At 40.4% G+C, this 21,182-nt stretch overlaps 1 protein-coding gene across 2 annotated transcripts in view; it reads right to left on the reverse strand.

The window, feature by feature from the left end:
- Nucleotides 1-6,524: 6,524 nt before the first annotated feature.
- The window catches only part of PPP1R1B (protein phosphatase 1 regulatory inhibitor subunit 1B), a 105,833-nt gene continuing 91,175 nt past the window's right edge, over nucleotides 6,525-21,182 (reverse strand). For both annotated transcript variants that reach the window (XM_060781074.2, XM_060781075.2), the window contains 2 exons: nucleotides 9,855-10,004; nucleotides 6,525-8,211 (listed from right to left, as the gene is read on the reverse strand). In XM_060781074.2, coding sequence (XP_060637057.1) covers nucleotides 8,108-8,211; nucleotides 9,855-10,004 — 254 coding nt within the window. In that variant the 3' untranslated portion in view covers nucleotides 6,525-8,107. The remainder of the gene's footprint in view (nucleotides 8,212-9,854; nucleotides 10,005-21,182) is intronic.

The following is a 21,182-nucleotide window of genomic DNA, read 5'->3' on the forward strand; positions in this document are numbered from 1 at the left end:
GCCCCAGTCTTGTTTTAAGAATTCTGTTTCTTTAATACAACAGTACCTTGATATGCTACAAAGGAGGATTCATTTGATAAACTAGACTTTTTATTAAGTTACAAAATAATAAATCCTCAGTATGACACTCCCATATCTGCAGAACTAATATCTGTGGGTTCATTTATTGTATTGTCAAAGGCTTTCATGGCCGGAATCACTGGGTTGTTGTCACTACCTCTGAGGATACTTGCCATAGATGCAGGCGAAATGTCAGGAGAGAATGCCTCTAGAACATGGCCATATAGCCCGAAAAAACCAAAACAACACGGTTCATTTATTTATTTATTACTAGCTGTACCAGCCATGCGTTGCTGTGACCAACCTTCCCTCTTTCTCTCCTTCTTTCCTTCCTTCACTCCCTCTTTCCTTCCTTCCTTTCTTCCCGTTTTTCCTTCTCTTCTTCCTTCTCTCTTTCCTTCTTTCCCCCTTTTCTTTCTCTTCTGCTGTCTCTTTTCTTCCTTCCTTCTTTCCTTCCCTCCCTCTTTCTCTACATCTTCCCCCCTTCCTTCGCTCCCTCTTTCCTTCCTTCTTTCCCTTTTTTCTTTCCTTCTCTCTTTCCCTCTCTAACTTTCCTTCCTTCCCCTTTTTCTTCCCCTTCCTCTTTCCTTTCTACCTTTGCTACCTCTTTCCTTCCTTCTCTCTTTGCGTCCATGCTTCCTTCTCCCTTTCTTTCTTTCTTTCTTTCTTTCTTTTTTTTCCTCCCCTCCCCTCCCTCTTTCTTCCTTTTTTCTATATTGTCATTTAGTTTTTTGGGTTTTTTTTAAGTCCCTTCTGCTGTGTTGTTCAGTGTTTTTATGAGTGAAGGACATACATTGGGTTGTTAAGTGTCTTGTGTCCAAATTTGGGGTCAATTCCCCCAGTGGTTTTTGAGTTCTCTTAATCCCACAAGTGAACATTACATTTTTATTTATATAGATTTATTTATTTCATGCCCTTCTCCCCATGTCTTATCCAAAATATGTCCTCTCTGGGTATTTTCTAGGTACTTGAATATGACTGTGGTATACTCAGGTCTTGATAAAAGAGTAGAGACATCCCACTGGCTACGAAGATCCGCATAGTAAAAGCAATGGTATTCCTCGTAGTAGCCTACGGATGTGAGAGCTGGACCATAGGAAAAGCTGAGCAAACGAAGATAGATGCTTTTGAACTGTGGTGTTGGAGTAAAGTTCTGAGAGTGCCTTGGACCACCAGAAGATCCAACCAGTCCATATTTCAGGAAATAAAGTCCGACTGCTCATTAGAGGGAAAGATATTAGAGGCCAAGATGAAGTACTTTGGCCACATAATGAGAAGACAGGAAAGCTTAGAGAAGACAATGATGCTGGGGAAAAGAGAAGGAAAAAGGAAGAGGAGCTGACCAAGGGCAAGATGGATGGATGGTATCCTTGAAGTGACTAGCTTGACCTTGAAGGAGCTGGAGGTGGTGACGGCTGACAGGGAGCTCTGGCGTGGGATGGTCCATGAGGTCACAAAGAGTCAGAAGCGAATGAACGAATAAACAACAATACTCAGGTCAGGAGTCCTTTATTTCAATTTGGTATTCTATTATTTACAGTTTTGTGTATCAATGTGAAGTTTGGGAATGTAACCTCTGGAGATATGAAGATTATTATATTATACTGTCCTTTAAAAAAATCATGGTCTGTTTTCGTAACTGATCCCATGTTAGTGGATGTAGAACAACAAATGAGTTTTGCCCTTAATGTGACTTTTGAATTTTTTTTATTCTGAAATAGTTTTGGGTATCTACATGTGCGATTTTTCATTGTGTCTGGAGATTTAAAGTAAACTGTTTTATAATGCAGGGAATCTTCTATGCATTTGAATTTGGACTGACAGAACTTTGAGTCAAGGAACATTAAGGAGCGTCCGTGTTAGCAGTGAATTAAATAGTGTTTGTTTAAAGTTTCTGGAGCTATTTAAATTATAATTTATGTTTGGCTTTTTATGCAGCTTTGTCTTTGCTTCTATTTTTTTTCCTTTTCATGATTATTTTTTGAGTTGGATGTTAGAAAAGCTATTTTAGTGAAGCTGTAAATTGGTGAATTATTTTGTATACGCAGAAATGTCACATTGAAATATTTTTTGAATATCCCACTACTTTTCAAAAGTATACAAAAATAAAACAGAGATAGCAAAGGACTGAGAACACCACCACAAAAATGGGAACAAATACGGTGGGTTTTCCTTAGCCAAGAAGAACCACAATTTCTCAGCGACTTAGTTGAGCAGTTTAATTTCTTGTATTGTCGAAGGCCTTCATGGCTGGAATCACTGGGTTGTTGTAGGTTTTTTCGGGCTATATGGCCATGTTCTAGAGACATTCTCTCCTGACATTTCGCCTGCATCTATGACAAGCATCCTCAAGAGAATGCCTCTAGAACATGGTCATATAGCCCGAAAAATCCTACAACAACCCACTTTAATTTCTTGCTTGTGCTGTGAGGAGTGGGCTTGGATAATATGTATGCATTAAAAAGTCAGATTTGCTAGGAAGATTTCAAATGTGCCAGGAGATTTCTGCATTCTCAGCAGGGATGTAGCCATAAGGTAGGGATGTATGGGGACACTGCCCCAACAAAGAAGAATGTCCACATCCCATAAACCTTTCCTTCAGTCCCCAAATCTCATTGAAGAGGGTGAGATAATGGACATTCTTCCATTTACTGTGTGTGCTCCTTACTTAGGCGATCCCTTGTAGTCTGAGTAGGATTGTCCTCCAAGTGTAGTATTCTGTCAGTGGGTCTGTAGGTGACTGTGGAGCCCTACTCTTGATCTGCATCTTCTCCTGCAGTGAGGACATTGGTTTCCAGGTGGAAGGCGGTCCCGGTCGGGGTTGGCTTGACGTATCTTCCTCTTGACACGTTTCTCTCTTTCGCCCTCCATTTGTGCCACCTTGGTAATTCTGCTTACCCTTTTCCTTTGGATGCCTAAAATGTATTTCTAAGTGCTCAACCGAAGTTTAAAGTTACTGCAATGCTAGAAATCGAGAGACTGAAGAAAAATTTCATTGTGGGACAGAGTTCTTATTTGGTTGAACAATGCCTTCAGTTTCTCCTCCTGCCCCCATTTACACCCAAATAATAACATTAGAAAGGATGCTTTGAATCTCCCAAGTACTTATCTAGGGAGAGGATCAACTGCTATAAATGCACTGTACAAGTATATGCTATGTTTAACAACCATTTTAAGTGTCCTAGTGTCACCCTCCTTATCAAAAGAGATCACTGGAGTTATAATTTGGTGAGTATAGTTTTATAATTCTTTACTCAGTTCCCATCATTACACTACTTAAATCAAGAAATAATTTTCTAAAATCTACAGAGACACTCGCTGGAACACCTCAGCAAGCGAGAGTCCAAAAGTGGCAGGCTCAAACCCAAAACCTCAATCAATGGCTGATATCGAATGGGAGACTTCCCACTGGGCACACAGAAAACTGGGCGACGTGGAAGGCTCTGAACAGACTGTGCTCTGGCACCACGAGATGCAGAGCCAACCTTAGGAAATGGGGCTACAAAGTGGAACCCACCACATGCGAGTGTGGAGAAGAGCAAACTACAGACCACCTGCTGCAATGCAACCTGAGCCCTGCTACATGCACAATGGAGGACCTTCTTATAGTAACACCAGAGGCACTCCAAGTGGCCAGCTACTGGTCAAAGGACATTTAATCAACTACCAAGCTTGCAAATTTGTGTTTTGTTTGTTTGTTTGTTTGCTAAAAATGCAATACAACTGTTTGGTTTGCTCCTGACATGATAAATAAATAAATCATTACACTACTAAATTGTTTGACAGGCACTATGTTACTCTTGAAATGTGGTTTGTATCTTCATTATATCCTCCCTATCAAAAAAGTAGCATGTTACAGGTCACACTCTCACTCATACACATTTCCTTTCACCTACGGATAAAAAGTATGGGCAAGTTGAAACACATCAGTTTGCCTTCCATCCATGATTGTGCTGCAAAATGAGAACAATTAATAAGCTAGCATTTGGGCTATATTTCACTCTTAGGACTTCATTGCCACTTTATTACAAGGCACAGTGTGATGGCCAAATGAGAACAAGCTGGTACTTGCTCTGTCCGGCTCTCCTTGATAGGATCAAGGAATAAGGCAGACTTAATTAAAAGGAAAGGCCTGATTGAAGCAGTTAAGAGAGGAATGAGAACAGCCCTTGTCTCCTCCAGTGGGGCAGATGCCAACTGGCTTTACTCACTTCCTTGTAGAAAGCCAAATAGTTGAATGCAAGCAACTCCAAATGCAATAACAACAACTCTTGCTGTATTCAGGGTCCCAGCTGGAAACTGGTGTAAGAAACTAGTTTTGGTAGCAAGGATTTTTCTTGTGTACTGAGAGCAGAGCTGGGAAGAAATTAAGTAGAAGATTAATTGAGGGGAAAATCCAGACTTTCGGCAGGCACATAGTTCTAAAAATTGCATCTCTGATGGAAGAAACCAAAGGTGCTTGTTTCAAGAGAGCTAAACGAGTGATTCATAATATAGCTGCCTGCAAATCTAATAAGCAAACTGCTTTGATGGGCAACAGTGCCATGCTTTGTTGCAGATATTTTGAAATGTTAATTTCAAAATGTAAATTTTCTTACCATGGTTACCTACGTTCCCAATTGAGAACAGGAGTTTGCAAACGTTTCATGTCGCCTCACTCTGAAAACATTCAGGTACTCAAGTTAACTTAGAAAAGCAGTGAAATCTAATTCTTAAACGAAATAGGCATCGCTGTCTTAGTACAAGTGGGTTTAAATGAGCTGTGGGATAAGAAAATGTTGTTTCTGAAATAGGCACTGTATGTTGGAGGAATGCATAGGCTATTTCACTTATTCTTTGAACTGAAAACATCTCAGCATATTATATAGAATATGGGCAAAAAGTGTGCAGTGCTAGAGATGTTGCAATATATCTCCAACCAGACATCACTACCACTCGTTCTATACTGACTTACTTACTTTTCTTACTTAGGTGATCCCTCGTTGTCCGAGTAAGATTGTCTTCCAAGTACTGGCGGTGGGTACATAGTGACTGTGGAGCCCTATTCTTGACCCGCATGTTCTCCTGCAGTAAGGGCATTGGTTTCCAGGTGGAAGACGGGCAGGGTTGGCTTGATGCACCTTCCTCCTGGCACCTTTCTCTCTTTTGCCCTCCATTCGTGCCTCTTCAAATTTTACAGCACTGCTGGTCACAGCTGACCTCCAGCTAGAGCACTCAAGGGCTAGGGCTTCCCAGTTCTGTGTCAATGCCACCATTTTTAAGGCTGGCTTTGAGTCCATCTTTAAATCTCTTTTCCTATCCTCGAACATTCCATTTCCTGTTCTTGAATTTGGAGTAGAGTAACTGCTTTGGGAGACGGTGGTCGCGCATCCACACGTGGCCGGTCCAGTGGAGTTGATGGCGGAGAACCATCACTTCAGTGCTGGTGGTCTTTGCTTCTTCCAGCACGCTGACATTTGTCCACCTATCTTCCCAAAATATTTGCAGGATTTTTTGGAGGCAACACTGATGGAATCGTTCCAGGAGTTGCATGTGATGTCTGTAGATAGTCCACGTTTCGCAGGCATATAGCAGGGTTGGGAGGACAATAGCTTTATAAGCAAGCATCTTGGTATCCCTATGGGTGTCCCGGTCCTTAAACCCTCTGTGCTTCATTTGGAAAAAATGCTGCACTTGCAGAGCTCAGGCGGTGTTGTAGTTCAGTGTCAATGTTGACTTTTGTGGAGAGGTGGCTGCCAAGGTAGCAGAAATGGTCCACATTTCCTAATGTTACACCATTAAGTTGTATTTCTGGCATTGGAGACGGATTGGCTGGTGACTGCTGGAAGAACACTTTGGTTTTCTCGATGTTCAATGACAGGCTGAGCTTCTTGTATGCTTCTGCAAAGGTGTTTAGAGTAGCTTGTAGGTCTTCTTCTGAATGCGCACAGACAACGTTGTCATCAGCATATTGGAGTTCTATAACATGTTGTTGTAACCTTGTTTTTGGCTTTATACTGACAGGGACTAATGTGAATTGCAGATCAACAACGGCTGAAGTTGATTGCTAACTTTGATATAATTGGCAAAGGTCATCGTGACTGACTGTCCCAGCCCTATCAGGAGTTGCTGATCAAGTGTGAAGTAACTCTAACAATTTACTCTACATGAAAACAAACCAATATCCTGACAGGGACATTTGAGAACCGGTTTAGCTGGGTTACTTTTTGCTGTCCAGAGTTAAGCTTCTAATGAGAACTGTAACCCACCAGTTGGGAGTAATCAGTGACCAGACCTCCTACTCAAATGCTTTCACATCTCCTGTAAGTGTGTTCATGCATTCATGGACAATCTGTCAAAAAATAAATCAGTGCCACAGGATTACATAAATCTTAGTTGACATGATAAGGACAAGCTGGCTTACAACATGATGTGGCCATCCCTCACTTCCATAAAACACACTTTAAATATTGTTTTTATTTACAAAGCTTTAATAGAGCAGAGAGGCACATTTTCCAATACACAGGAAGAAGGGTGGGGTGGGTAGGAAGTCAAAGGGCTTAGAAAGAGAAAAAGAGCAACCTGGACTGTACAGGTTGATTGGATCCTGATTTTCAGCTTTCAAGGAAAGGAATATAACATCTGGGGGATACAAGAGAGAAACGGAGCACACAGAGCTCTCTTTCAACTTATCCGTCTGACTGTGACTCAAGTTGCCAGTTACTGGGACCCTGTGCTTTCTCAAAATGCATCTCCCCCAATTCTAATGCCTCCAGGCCAGAAATGGCTCCATATGAAGCTTTTATTGTGCAATTTCCTTGCCTCGTTCAGAGTTTTACCAAAGGTTGAGACAATGACCTCTGCTGTTAATGCCCTTCTGTGTTTTCCCACCACTTCTATCCTATTTCATACACCGTAACATCCAAAAGACATATTTTGTTGTTACAATTGTCTTGGAGGAATGATAGCATCTAAAGCAGTGGTTCTCAACCTGGGGTCCCCAGATGTTTTTGGCCTACAACTCCCAGAAATCGCAGCCAGTTTACCAGCTGTTAGGATTTCTGGGAGTTGAAGGCCAAAAACATCTGGGGACCCCAGGTTGAGAACCACTGATCTAAATTATGTGGATGAGAGTGTATCCACTGGTCTCAAATAGCACTGTGGCAAAATCTCAGATCTCAATTGATAAGAGGAGCTATTGAAAACGAATAGCTCTACTGGATGATAGATACATGCATCCATCCCAGGAGTGGCCATCTTCTGCAGATCTTGGTGCTACAATCAAAATGCAGCAACAAAGAAACTCTGCCCTCCCACGAACTGCATAAAAGAACCACTTCCCTCTTTTAATACAAAGTATATCAGGACATTTTTTTTCTTAGCATGATTTTGCTTTAGAATAATTTGAGTGCTCCCTGTGCTTTTTAATGCCACTGAAAAGATGCCTTTAAAAACAAAAAGGACAATTCAATCTCAGCAATGTAGTGGCCAATTAAAGATATAAAATTGGGTGGAGAAGGTGTATGTTGTCCACCTCAAGTTAGCACATTGGCTGCAAGATAGTTGATTGTACCTTTAAACTTGAAGAGTTCATGGAGCAGGATGAACTCAGTCAAACTGCACAAAGGTACTGGGTCTGCTTAAAACCATTTCATACCCAATCCAGCAATCATACTCTGATTTAGCTCAAGCTCTTCAAATAGTGATCAACTTGAAACCCCGTCCCCCCTGAGATTCACACAAACCAGGCATAGTAGATGCAGCCATCTCAACCACCTGTCTCCAGCTCTTGGCCATCAGAGACAGTCTACCTCTGAGTGTAGAGGTTTCCTTCCGAGCTTCTCCACTCACCCACCTTCCTTTCACTTTCCCTCATTCCTCCCTTTCTCTCTACTAAATAATTCACTGAACACAAACCAAACACTGCCAAAAGAAAGACAAATTTGGAACAGAAAATAGGCTAAAAGAGAAAAATAGTTGTTAAAGGAAACAATCTGATGTGGCTTGGTGAAAAATGAGAGTTCTCCATCAAGAGGACAGCTCCCAGCTCAACCCTTCGCTTCCTGTGCTAGGTGGTAGTGTGGATCGGAGGTGGGGAGGAACGGTTTTCCAGGGTAACAGCATGAGGAGGTCTCTCTTCCCAACTGGAGTGGCTCAGTTCCATGACATGATCTACACCAAGAAAGGAAAGGGGAAAACACACCTTGAAAATGTTGTTTTCAAATGTAGCATATCTGAATCTCAAAGACTTAAAACATGTATCTAATGACTTCAATATGGTTTATTGAACTGGAACCATAACACTCAAAACTGCTTTGTAAAAAAGTTAAGTTAAGGGACTTCCGGTGGGGAAGATGGCTGCGGGACAGCCTTATTGTGGAGCTCCTCAGTAAGGAACGGTGTTTGAGAAGTCTGGTTGAGTTTTAGCTCCCCACACCCAGTGGATCGAGTCCGGGTGTGCCGCAAAAACCCAATGGCCAGCTCCGAAGTCCCAATGACTTCTCCCCCCTCAAGGGAGGGAGGTTGAGAGGACCCGGGCAGTGCAGGGCAGTGGACATCTCCACGGGAAGCCATCCATAAGACTGACAATAACAGTTGAACCTCCCCATTTTAACAGCAAAGAAGACTGAAGAGTTTAAGAATTCTCCGAGAGAGAGAGAGCATGAAAGGACGTAAGTGCCCCTAATTAATACATTCTGTGCCGGAGCTCTGAATGCTAGCCCCTTCCATATATTTAACCGGGGCTGCAAATCAAAAAATCATTAAATTACAACTTAAGGAAAGGAAGAATATACGTGGTAATGAAATTAATTATCTCTCTGTGAAGGCTGATACCGGATGTAATTGGATAAAAATCGACAATCAATGAGAATTAGTTTACCTATCCTCAAATACTGCTAATGAATTGATATATATAAACACAAGTTAAGTACAGTAGAGTCTTGCTTGTCAAACATAAATGAGCCAGCAGAAAGTTGGATAATTGAAAATGTTGGATAATAAGAAGGGATTAAGAAAAAGCCCATTAAACGTCAAATTACGTTATGATTTTACTAATTAAGCATCAAAACATCATGTTTTATAACAAATAGACAGAAAAAGCAGTTCAGTACATGGTAATGTAGGAATTACAGTATTTACGAATTTAGGACCAAAACATGGCAATGTATTGAAACAGCTGTGGATCTGGGTGGGAGTCAGACTACGTTGGATAATACAGATTGTTGGATGAGCGAAGGTTGAATAGGCAAGACTCTTCTGTATATTATTTACCCTTGCACAGTCCTAGGTTGGGAAGAGTGAGATGGTTGTAATTACATACAACTCCAGTCCAGATTCCTTTACTGTGTCTCCTACCCCATCCAGACCACAAAAAAGGTCAGAAGGAATAAATATGGCATACCACATTAAAAAGTTGGTGATTTTTTTCATTCATGGATTTTGGTATCTATAGGGGTCCTAGAACCAAACTCCAGCAGGTACCCAGGTACTACTATTTGTTTGTACTGGGTTGTTGTTTATTTAATCAAGTCGCTTCTGGTGTGAGAGAATTGGCCTTCTGCAAGGACGTTGTCCAGGGGACGCCTGGATGTTTTGATGTTTTACCATCCTTGTGGGAGGCTTCTCTCATGTTCCTGAGTGAGGAGCTGGAGCTGATACAGGGAGCTCATCCGCGCTCTCCCTGGATTTGAACCTGCGACCTTCAGTCCGGCCAGCACAGGGGTTTAAGCCACTGCGCCACCGGGGGTTCCCTGTACTGGGTTACTAAGCAATAAAGTGATACATCTTCGACCCCTTCCCAAAAAAAATATTACCTGCCATTGGTGGGTCTCCTTGTTCCCCTTCCACTACTGCTTCTTGGTTCTGCTGCTCCTGGGATTCTCCTTCCTCGGTTACAGTTTCTTCTTTCTCCGATTCATTGGGGACCTCCTCCACAGATCCAGCAAAAGATACTTTCTGCCCACCTGGCGGGATCAAGTTTTATAGTGAGAAAAATCCCAAAGAAAAACATTCCGCCTCTACAAGAAGCCTTCAGAGATGTCATGGCTGCAGACAGCAGAGGTCAAGCAAGGACATTTAGATTTCCCTGTGAGCCAATATTAGAATTTTTAAAAAGAGCTGGCATAAAAATTTCTTTGTGGGACTATAGCTGCTGGCATTCTGGGAATTATAAACTGTAAAAGTAACTTTGCCAAGCTGTGGGAGGCAACCTCTCTTCGCCATTTAAGAGAAAGGAAGGTACTGAAAACTACTCACGTCTCCAGGTGAATAAAAAAGTGCCAGCCTGAGGTTTTGCTTTGTAAATGCATTTATACAGATAATAATAATAATAATAATAATAATAATAATAATAATAATGTGTTGTCAAAGGCTTTCATGGCCGGAATCACTGGGTTGTTGTAGGTTTTTTCGGGCTATATGGCCATGGTCTAGAGCCCGAAAAAACCTACAACAACCCAATAATAATAATAATAATAATAATAATAATAATTTATTTATACCCTGCCACCATCTCCCCAAGGGGACTCGGGGTGGCTTACATGAGGCCAAGCCCTACAATACAGTACAGCAATGCTAATAACAACATACAACGACAATAAAATAAAAAAATAAAATACAAAAACCAATATAAAAAGCATAACAATATAAAATCACAATTAAACACAGAAAATAAATCACGGTGGGCAGGGCCAGTAGCGAGGATTAAAAGTTTAAAACACGTTTTCTCAGATAAGTTTTTTTAAACTATAGTTTCCATTTTTAAAACATAGTTTCCTTTTGAGAGGTGAAAAATAGATTCAGGATGTTCCATAGGTAGTCCAGTACCCTAGGATAGTGTCCCAAAGCACATAGAAAAGATTCCCTCTCTTCCTTCAATATCACAAATATCAAGTGGCGGAGTTTAAGTATTGTTGGAGCATTCCCACTTTGCATTATGATTGCCCAAATCAACTGTGCAAGTTCTTTAACAAAGAAATTCCTTTTCTTTTTCCTAGTCCACTGTTTCTTATACTGTACGCCAAATATGGTCCCCTTAGCCCAATGTTGGAGTCACAAAAAATTGACAACAATAAAAAGTTTATTGGCTTTTTTTTAGACATTTACATGAATCTGTTGGCAACTGTGTGCGGTGTTTACAATGGATTCTGCAGAAAATGTTTCAGCTGTACTTCATAAAAGTGAAAATCAGTCTGTTTAGCAAGCCTTGCAAATGCTGAATTGTTATCAGTAAATCTTTTATTTTTATACCTACTTTATATACCCATACACCCGTTGTTGAGTAAAATATTATTGGTGGAAAGAGTCGATAGCGTAAAAGTTTGTGTCCTTTCCTAGAAGAAAAGTTATTGAATTCCACAAGCTTGTGACTATTGTGAGTGTTTGGCAAAATTTAACTTCAAAGCAGCTCCGTAATACACAGAATTGGTTGTGCCCTTTAAAAGCTGAAATCATGAGAAATTACCATGTAATTTGTAACATTCACATTCTGTATTAAGTTGTTATTATCAGCATATGATTCCCATTTTGATTATCCTCTTCATAGATTGTCCCATGATATAAAAACTGTCAGGAACGAGAGACAGAATGGCCTACAACTTTTTTGGAAGGCACTTGCTGTTTGTTATTATATAGAGTAAATCTGGGCAGAGATTTCAAGAGATGAAGCCAAAACGGGAAGTCATAGCAGCTCCGCTCTCTCATACACACACACATAGCAGGACTTCACATGAAAACACAATCCAGGCAGTCGTGATTCACACACATAGATGCAGAGCTCCCGTCTCCACCTGCTGTCTTCTGCAGCAGCCAGCAACCTGCTTGGTGATAGCCACTTTGCTTTTGAAAATCTGTCTCTATCTAGCAAGCGTTGAGTCTGGCAAGGAGCAGCTGCTCAATCACTTGTCCTCAATCAAATGTCAGAATAACATGGAAATGTTTGAAATTTGATATTTGTATGGCACATTCTCACAATCCAAAGGGAGGCCCACCTACAATAACACTGACTTTGTGAAAATACAACCAGCCTTCCATATTTACGGGAATATGGATTTGATCATCCCCAGGTTTGAATTAATATGTTTGTTCGCCCGTCTAAAGATGATAACGGCCGGTGAAGATTTGTAAACTAATTGAGATGGACAAATTGATTAGGTTGATAGAGGAGAAATATTTGCCCAACTTGAGATTCATTTATGAATTAATATGGCATAACAATGATTGAGTGGGGTATCCATCAATTATGGGATTTATGAGCAAGTAGTATGTTATTAAATGTAGATGTGTGATTATAGAACATTACTTAAAGACAGTAGATAAGTTAGAATTTTAAAAAAACCATCAGAGTGTAAGAAGTCCGTAGTTATGTTTTTGTGTGCATATCTGTTTTATTTTGCACTAGCTGTCCCCTGCCATGCATTACTGTCGCCTAGTCTGTTTATATGTGTTTTCTGTGTGTATGTGTGTGTGTGTATATTTGTGTATATGTATATATGTGTGTGTTTGTGTAGATATGTGGTTTTGCACATGTGTGGTAATGTAATTATATATATATATATATATATATATATATATATATATATATAGGCTTTTTAAGTCTCTTCTGCTGTGTTTTTCAGTGATTTTATGAGTGATGGTCACTTGTTGGTCTGATAGGTGTATTGTGTCCAAATTTGGTGTCAATTCGTCCAGTGGTTTTTGAATTATGGTAATCCCACAAACAAACATTACATTTTATTGTCAAAGGCTTTCATGGCCGGAATCACTGGGTTGTTGTAGGTTTTTTGGGGCTATATGGCCATGCTCTAGAGGCATTCTCTCCTGATGTTTCACCTGCATCTATGGCAGGCATCCTCAGAGATAGAGGTCTACTTCAGAGGATGCTTGCCATAGATGCAGGCAAAACGTCAGAAGGGAATGCCTTTAGAACATGGCCATATAGTCCCAAAAAAACCTACAACAACCCAAATATTACATTTTTATTTATTTAGATTGATGTATTTTTGTTTTATTTGTAGTATTTTTCAGTACCACAAAAGTATTACTTAGAAGGTATATGAGTGGTTTTTGTTTTTAGTTTTGTTTTTATATATAGTTTTTATATGTATCTTTATGTGTGTGTGTATATATAGTTTGTTCATTCTATTCCTGTCTCATTATGATTTTATTATTATCGTATTAGGAGCCCCCGGTGGCGCAATGTGTTAAACCCTTGTGCCGGCAGGACTGCTGACCAAAAGGCCAGCAGTTCGAATCCAGGGAGCAGAGTGAGCTCCCATCTGTCAGCTCCAGCTTCTCATGCAGGGACATGAGAGAAGCCTCCCACAGGATAGTAAAACATTCAGGTGTCCCCTGGGCAACGTCCTTGCAGACAGCCAATTCTCTCACTCCAGGGCGACTTGCAGTTTCTCAAGTTGCTCATGACATGAAAAAAAAATGGTTGTATTATGATTTTTCTTCCTTTCAGTTAAATTTATTTTTAAAATGTTTGTTCTCTCTAGGAATCTGTAGGTCCTATAGGTGGACTCTATGGTCAACTTCTGCCAGAAGTCTATATAAATAAAAATATAATGTTTGTGAGATTAACATAACTCAAAAACCACTGGATGAATTAACATCAAATTTGGACACAATACACCTATCAGTCCAACAAGTGACCATCACTCATAAAAACACTGAAAAACACAACAGATGAGACTTAAAAAGCCAAAACACTAAAATTACATTACCACATGTACACAAATAGATACACACATATACACAGAAAATACATATACACAGACTGGGCCACAGCAATGCGTGGCAGGGGATGGCTAGTTAATCATAAAGTCTGACTGGAGGCTCTACAGCAGTGTTTCTCAACCTGGGGGTTGGGACCCCTGGGGGGGGGGGGTCGCGAGGGATTGCCAGAGGGGTCACCAAAGACCATTAGAAAACACAGTATTTTCTGCTGGTCATGGGGGTTCTGTGTGAGAAGTTTGGTCCAATTCTATCATTGGTGGGGTTGAAAATGTTCTTTGATTGTAGGTGAACTATAAATCCCAGCAACTATAGCTCTCAAATGACAAGGTCTATTTTCCCTAAATTCCACCAGTGTGAACATTTGGGCATATTGAGTATTTCTGCCAGTTTTGGTCCAGAGCTATCATTGTTGAAGTCCATAGTGCTCTCTAGATGTAGGTGAACTATAACTCCAAAACTCAATGTCAATGCCCACCAAACCCTTCCAGTATTTTCTGTTGGTCATGGGAGTTCTGTGTGCGAAGTATGGTTCAATTCCATTGTAGGTGGAGTTAAGAATGCTCTTTGATTGTAGATGAACTATAAATCCTTGCAACTACAACTCTCAAATGACAAAATCAATCCCCCCCAACCCCACCAGTATTCAAATTTGGGTGTATTGGGTATTTGTGCCAAATTTCATCCAGTGAATGAAAGTACATCCTGCATATCAGATATTTACATTATGATTCATAAGAGTAGTAACATTACAGTTATGAAGTAGAAAATAATTTTATGGTTGGGGGTCACCACAACATGAGGCACTGTATTAAGGGGTCGCGGCATTAGGAAGGTTGAGAACCACTGCTCCACAGACTTGTAGAGAGAATGATTTTCTGGAAATATAGGTTTTTCTATATGTTTTTGTGGTCAATGGTAGAGGGAAGAGGAATAGAGAGTCACACAGAGACCCTAAAAAGATATTTTCTCAGGGTTTTTAAAAAAAATTCTGACACCTGGGGATCCTAGGTCCTTCAACCCATTTAAAGTGAAGGACCTACTGGAGCAGTGGTTATTTTTGTTGCTACTTCATAACTGTAATTTTGATACTGTTATGAATTGTAATGTAAATATCTGATATGCAGGATGTATTTTCAGTCACTGGACCAAATTTGGCACAAATACCCGATACGCCCAAAATTTGAATACTGGTGGGGTTGGGGGTGATTGATTTTGTCATTTGGTAATGCTGGAGTTGCTGGGATTTATAGTTCACTTTAAATCAAAGAGCCTTCTGAACTCCATCAATGATGGAATTGAATCAAACATGGCACACAGAATTCCCATGACCAAGAGAAAATATTGGGAAGGTCTGGTGGACATTGACCTTGAGTTTTTGGAGTTGTAGTTCACCTATATCCAGACGGTGGACTCAAGTAATGATGGATCTGGATCAAACTTGGCACAAATACTCAATATGCCCAAATGTGAACACTGGTAGAGTTTGGAGAAAATAGACCTTGCCATTTGGGAGTTGTAGTTGTTGGGATTTATAGTTCACCCACAATGAAAAAGCATTCTGAACCCCACCAATGATAGAATTGGACCAAACTTTCCACACAGAACCCCCATGACCAACAGAAAATACTATATTTTCTGATGGTCTTTGGCGACCCCTCTGACACCCCCTCGCGACCCCCACAGGGGTCCCGACCCCCAGGTTGAGAAACACTGTACTGGAGGATGTAACTTGTTCAAACTAGAAATGTAAGATATTTTCTAGATGCAAATGAAAAGAGTAGGAATTGCAAGGTCCCTAGACTGAAACAAACCCAATAATTAAACTGTTCCAATTCAGCAGTTATTCAGCAGCATTTTCTGAAATGTGACAGTATTATACTCCTATCTAACCAATCCAGGAAGATTCTTCAAACCAAATGACATGCTGCTAGGATAAATCTGCTTGACTTTGTAACATGTAGGCGTTATAAGAAAACTGGGAAAAGTCAGCTGTATTAGCCGGACTGCCATTCTCAGAGCTATATAATTCAATCTTTGACTTCCTTCCATACAATTCTTTGAATCAATCCATCCTTTTCAAATTCTGTTGTTGTTACAGGGCCTCACGCTGTGCTGCCATCCTAGATGACTCAGTTATCCCTATCTACAGAGACTGCCTCTATTTTCTTGTATCTGCTCCAGGTAAATCGCTGCTTCTATTTTACCTTTGTTGGGTGCTTTATTAAGAGTCCCTAGGCCCCAACTGCATGTCACATTAAATTAGTTCCTGGCAGCACTGTGGGAAGTTTATTTATTTCAAACAAAATCAATAGCAAGCACTTGTGGAGAGTCGTTTTTCAGAGTAAAAGAAGGGAAGCTTAAATCTATAGTTTGGAATGTTACTTTTCATTAAAAATACAGCGTTACAAACCCCTGGGAAGATAACACAATTGTTCCAGTTTGAGGTGACGCATTACATTTGAGAAATCTACTCAAAATGCCTCATAACATTCCCTTTAACACTAGTTTTTGCTCAAAAACATTACTTGTTACACCTCTTGAAAAACGTCATTCTTGCTTGTTAAGATGTGATCTTGATAAACCTTCCTTGACAACAACAACAACAACAAAAAACTATTACTTACTCTAGGGTCTTGTGGGTTTTTTGGGGCTATATGGCCATGTTCTTAAGGCATTTTCTCCTGACGTTTCACCCGCATCTATGGCAAGCATCCTCAGAGGTAGTGAGGTCTGTTGGAACTAGGAAAATGGGTTTATATATCTGTGGAATGACTGGGGTGGGGCAAAGAGCTCTTCTCTGCTGGAGCTAGGTGTGAATGTTTCAACTGACCACCTTCATTAGCATTTGAAGTCCTTTCTGAGCCTGGGGGAATCTTTTGTTGAGAGGTGTTAAGATGTGCCTGGTTGTTTCCTCTCTGCTGTTTTGATGTTGCAATTTTAGAGTTTTTTAATACTGGTAGCCAGATTTTGTTCATTTTCATGGTCTCCTCCTTTCTGTTGAAATTGTCCACATGCTTGTGGATTTCAATGGCTTCTCTGTGTAGTCTGACATGGTGGTTGTTGGTGTGGTCCAGCATTTCTGTGTTCTCAAATAATATGCTGTGTCCAGGCTGGTTCATCAGGTGCTTTGCTATGGCTGACATCTCTGGTTGAAGTAGTCTGCAGTGCCTTTCTAGTCTGCAGTGCCTTTCATGTTCCTTGATTCGTGTTTGGGCGCTGCGTTTGGTGGTCCCTATGTTACAAAATTACAACAGCAAAACAGCAGAGAGGAAACAACCAGGCACATCCTAACACCTCTCAACAAAAGATTCCCCCAGGCTCAGCAAGGACTTCAAATGCTAATGAAGGTGGTCAGTTGAAACATTCACACCTAGCTCCAGCAGAGAAGAGCTCTTTGCCCCACCCCAGTTATTCCACAGATATATAAACCCATTTTCCTAATTCCAACAGACCTCACTACCTCTGAGGATGCTTGCCATAGATGCAGGCGAAACGTCAGGAGAAAATGACTCTAGAACATGGCCATATAGCCCGAAAAAACCAACAAGAACCTAGTGATTCCAGCCATGAAAGCCTTCGACAATACATTATTACTTGCTCATTAACTACATTATTTTTGGCTCCTTGATTTTCAAGCTCTCATTTATCCTTTCCCTTCTGTGTCATGAGACTTGGAGCCCTTTCACACTACACAGTTATAGTGTTATGATTTCACTCTAAATGTCATGGCAACGTCCTATGGGATTCTGGAGCTTGGAATTCATAGGAGGCACTAGAACTCTCCGGCAGAGAATCCTAAATGACACCCTCTAAACTGCAAATCCCAGGATGTTGCCATGACAATTTAAGTGGAATCATGGTGCGGTGTGAGATAGTCCACTGAAGCACCTTTGAAATTATTTCCATCATACTGCTTGGCCACTATCTCTTTCAAGACAGGAAGGTAATGGTAAAATTTGGAATCTATATAAATAAAAATGTAATGTTCGTATGTGATATTCACAGAACTCAAAAACCACTGGGGGAATTGACACCAAATTTGGACACGATACACCTAACAACCCAATGTATGTCCTTCACTCAAAAAAAATTGGATTTTGTCATTTGGGAATTGTAGTTGCTGGGATTTATAGTTCACCTACAATCAAAGAGCATTCTGAACTCCACCAGTGATGGAAGTGAACCAAAGGTGACACACAGGACTCCCTTGACCAATGGAAAACACTAGAAGGGTTTCGTGGGCATTGAACTTGAGTTTGGGAGTTGTAGTTCACCTACATCCAGAGACAACTGTGGACTCAAACAATTATGGATCTGGACCAATCTTGGCACAAGCACTCAATACACCCAAATATGAACACAGATGGAGTTTGGGGGGAAACAGACCTTGAGATTTGGGAGTTGTAGTCACTGGGATTCACAGTTCACCTACAATCAAAGAGCATTCTGAACCCCACCAACGACAGAATCGGGGCAAACTTCCCACACTGAAGCCCCATGACCAACAGAAAATACTTATCCAACTCCCTTCATCAGGGCAAGAAAACGTAATCCAAGTCCTCCTGACAAAGAGCCATCCAGCCATAGAGATAGATAGATAGATAGATAGATGTGATTCACACACACACAGAGATATAGTATCGTAGATTTGAAAAGGACCCTTAAAGAAGAACAATGATATGTTGCATGTTCCAGAGGAGGCAAACCAGACACTCTCCACATCGACACTGACAAAGAAACAGCAAGAAATACTGTTTACCCATGAGCATAAAGAAATTGCATATATTAGAAACCAACATTTTCTCATTACTTTATTTTCCAGATCAACAGACTGGGCCACAGCAACGCGTGGCACGGGACGGCTAGTAAGGAAATAAAATATACATAAGCTTTTGATTTGAAAGACTGGCCAAAAATGATGTATAGGTGGTACATCACTCCTCAAAAACTAGCAAAATGTTACCCTAAAGTTAATGATAGATGCTGGAAATGCGAAGAACAATCCGGCTCTTTTTTCCACATGTGGTGGACATGCAAAGTGGTCAAATCATATTGGAAAAATATACACGACAAAATAGAGAAGATATTAGAATTAAAATTGGAGATAAAACCAGGATATTTCCTACTAGGAGTAATGGATATAGAGATAGAAAAAAAAAGACAAACACTCTAATAACTGCGGCTAGAATAAAGTATGCGAGATATTGGAGAACGAGGGAGATCCATACCCAGGAACAATGGATAATGAAGATTATTGACATCATGAATATGGACAAACTAACACAACTGATGAATGCCAATACAAAACTAATAACACAAAAAACAGACTCGACCCTAGTAATTAACTTTTTAACTCAAGAGAATTTGAAATGGATGATTGATTTAAGTTGAAAACCGAAATATAAAGCGCTAAAGGAAGAGGATTTAAAAATGACAGTTGATGATTAAAAGATGATTCAGAAGACTACTACTCCCGGAGTGAAGATGATTGGAAGCTAAACCTCACCCCTTTTCCCCCAAAGCCATTTTCCTAGCCAAACCCACACTATACCACTACTCCCCAACCTAACCCTACAATTCCTGAGCTTATCCCACTTCCTTTTTCTTTTAACCTAATTCCGTAGGTTTAACCTAACCTAACACCGGGATTGTGGCGCAACTGGCTGAGTGTCAGCTGCATTAAGATCACTCTGACCAAAAGATCATGAAGCCAGCCCGGGTTGGAGTGGGTTTTCAACCAATTGTGTAGCCCATTGTCGACCTTTGCAACCCGAAAGACAGTTGCATCTGTCAAGAAGGAAAATAAGGTACCACCTTAAACTGTGGAGAGGCTAAATTAACTGATTTATGGGGCCATAAGGACTTCAGCAAAAGCATGCGGGGGGAATGCGGAAGTACTTCATCAGTGTCGCAGATGGACGATGAAAGCGACAGTTCCCCTGGCGGCCAGAAAAAAGTTAAATAGCCTCTGTCTGTCTGTATATGTTGTATGTTAAAATTGGCATTGAATGTTTGCCATATATGTGTACACTGTAATCTGCCCTGAGTCCCTTGCGGGGTGAGAAGGGCGGAATATAAAAGCTGTAAACAAACAAATAAATAAATAATAAAAACTTCAATATTTTTTTTAAATACAGGAAGGTAATGGAAGAGCCTCTGTTCTTGGACAAACTTTGGTTGAGCAGTAAGGGCTACTTGTATTCCAGATTGTTTTTGGTTTCTTCTGCATTTATTTTTTATATATAAAGTGTCTGAATTCTCTGCTTTTTATTAGCGCATTATCTCTCTGCAACCTTCATATAGTCCTCCTCCAGAATCATTATGCTGTCATTCAGCTGTGAGTAGGTGGGTGCAGGAAGTCCTAGAGTGAACTGAACTACAATAAGGTGCACTGAAGTACACTTTATGATCGAGCTGTCCATAAAGGACAATGCTTGATGCTCATAGAGTATTAGGTTAAAAAAATATTCAAGTACCATTAAGTGGTGTGGGCAAGGGCTGTATTGTTTGGATTGGGGAGGGATAGGCTGTCATTTCAAAAGAGTAGACACATGCCCTTGTTTCTTCTAGGTCAGTGGCTCTCAACCTGTGGGTCCCCAGATGTTTTGGATTTCAGCTCCCAGAAATCCTAACAGCTGGTAAACTGGCTGGGATTTCTGGAAGCTGTAGGCCAAAACACCTGGGGACCCACAGGTTGAGAACCACTGCTCTGGGTGGTTGAATAACTTTAAGCTTGGAAACATGAAAGGGTCACTTCAAAATAAAGTACTGGGATTTGCCTATGTAGAGAACTCTATGTACAAAATGGCATTTAAATGTTTAAAGTTAGAAGTCCCCCAAAAGACTTGAGTTGTCCAGAGCTTTTGATCTTCCAGAATGATGCGATTTTGAAAGCATAGAAATAAGATAATGTTCATATCATTGTCTGAATTGAGAACTTCAATGTTCACAATGTAAAGCAGTCAGGAACTCCTTTTGTTGAAATGCACATATTCTCTATTATAGGCTTGAGCTATACCACAATATCATCCAGATTATCAAAGCAGATTATCCACATTATCTGCTTTGAACTCAATTATATGAGTCTACACTTCTGTAAAATCCAGTTCAAAACAGATAATCTGCATTTTATATGGCAGTGTAGATGGGGGTTCCAACACAGGTGTACACACACTATCCAATTACAGATATGTTAAAATCCTGGACTGTTCTTTGGTTTATTGTAGACAGGTCCCAATTTTCCCCTGGGGAGGGAAGAAAGTGCTCTAAAGAAAGTTGGACAAACTGTAGGATTTCTCAGCATTAAATCTGTGTTTGTGAGATAGAGAAGATGCCAGTAAAAGAGAGAAAAGGGAAGATGCAAGGACATGGAAAAAGCTTAAAGCCCCAACCGCCTATAATTC

Source organism: Anolis sagrei, chromosome 6 (assembly GCF_037176765.1).
Source record: "Anolis sagrei isolate rAnoSag1 chromosome 6, rAnoSag1.mat, whole genome shotgun sequence".
Lineage (NCBI taxonomy): Eukaryota > Metazoa > Chordata > Lepidosauria > Squamata > Dactyloidae > Anolis > Anolis sagrei.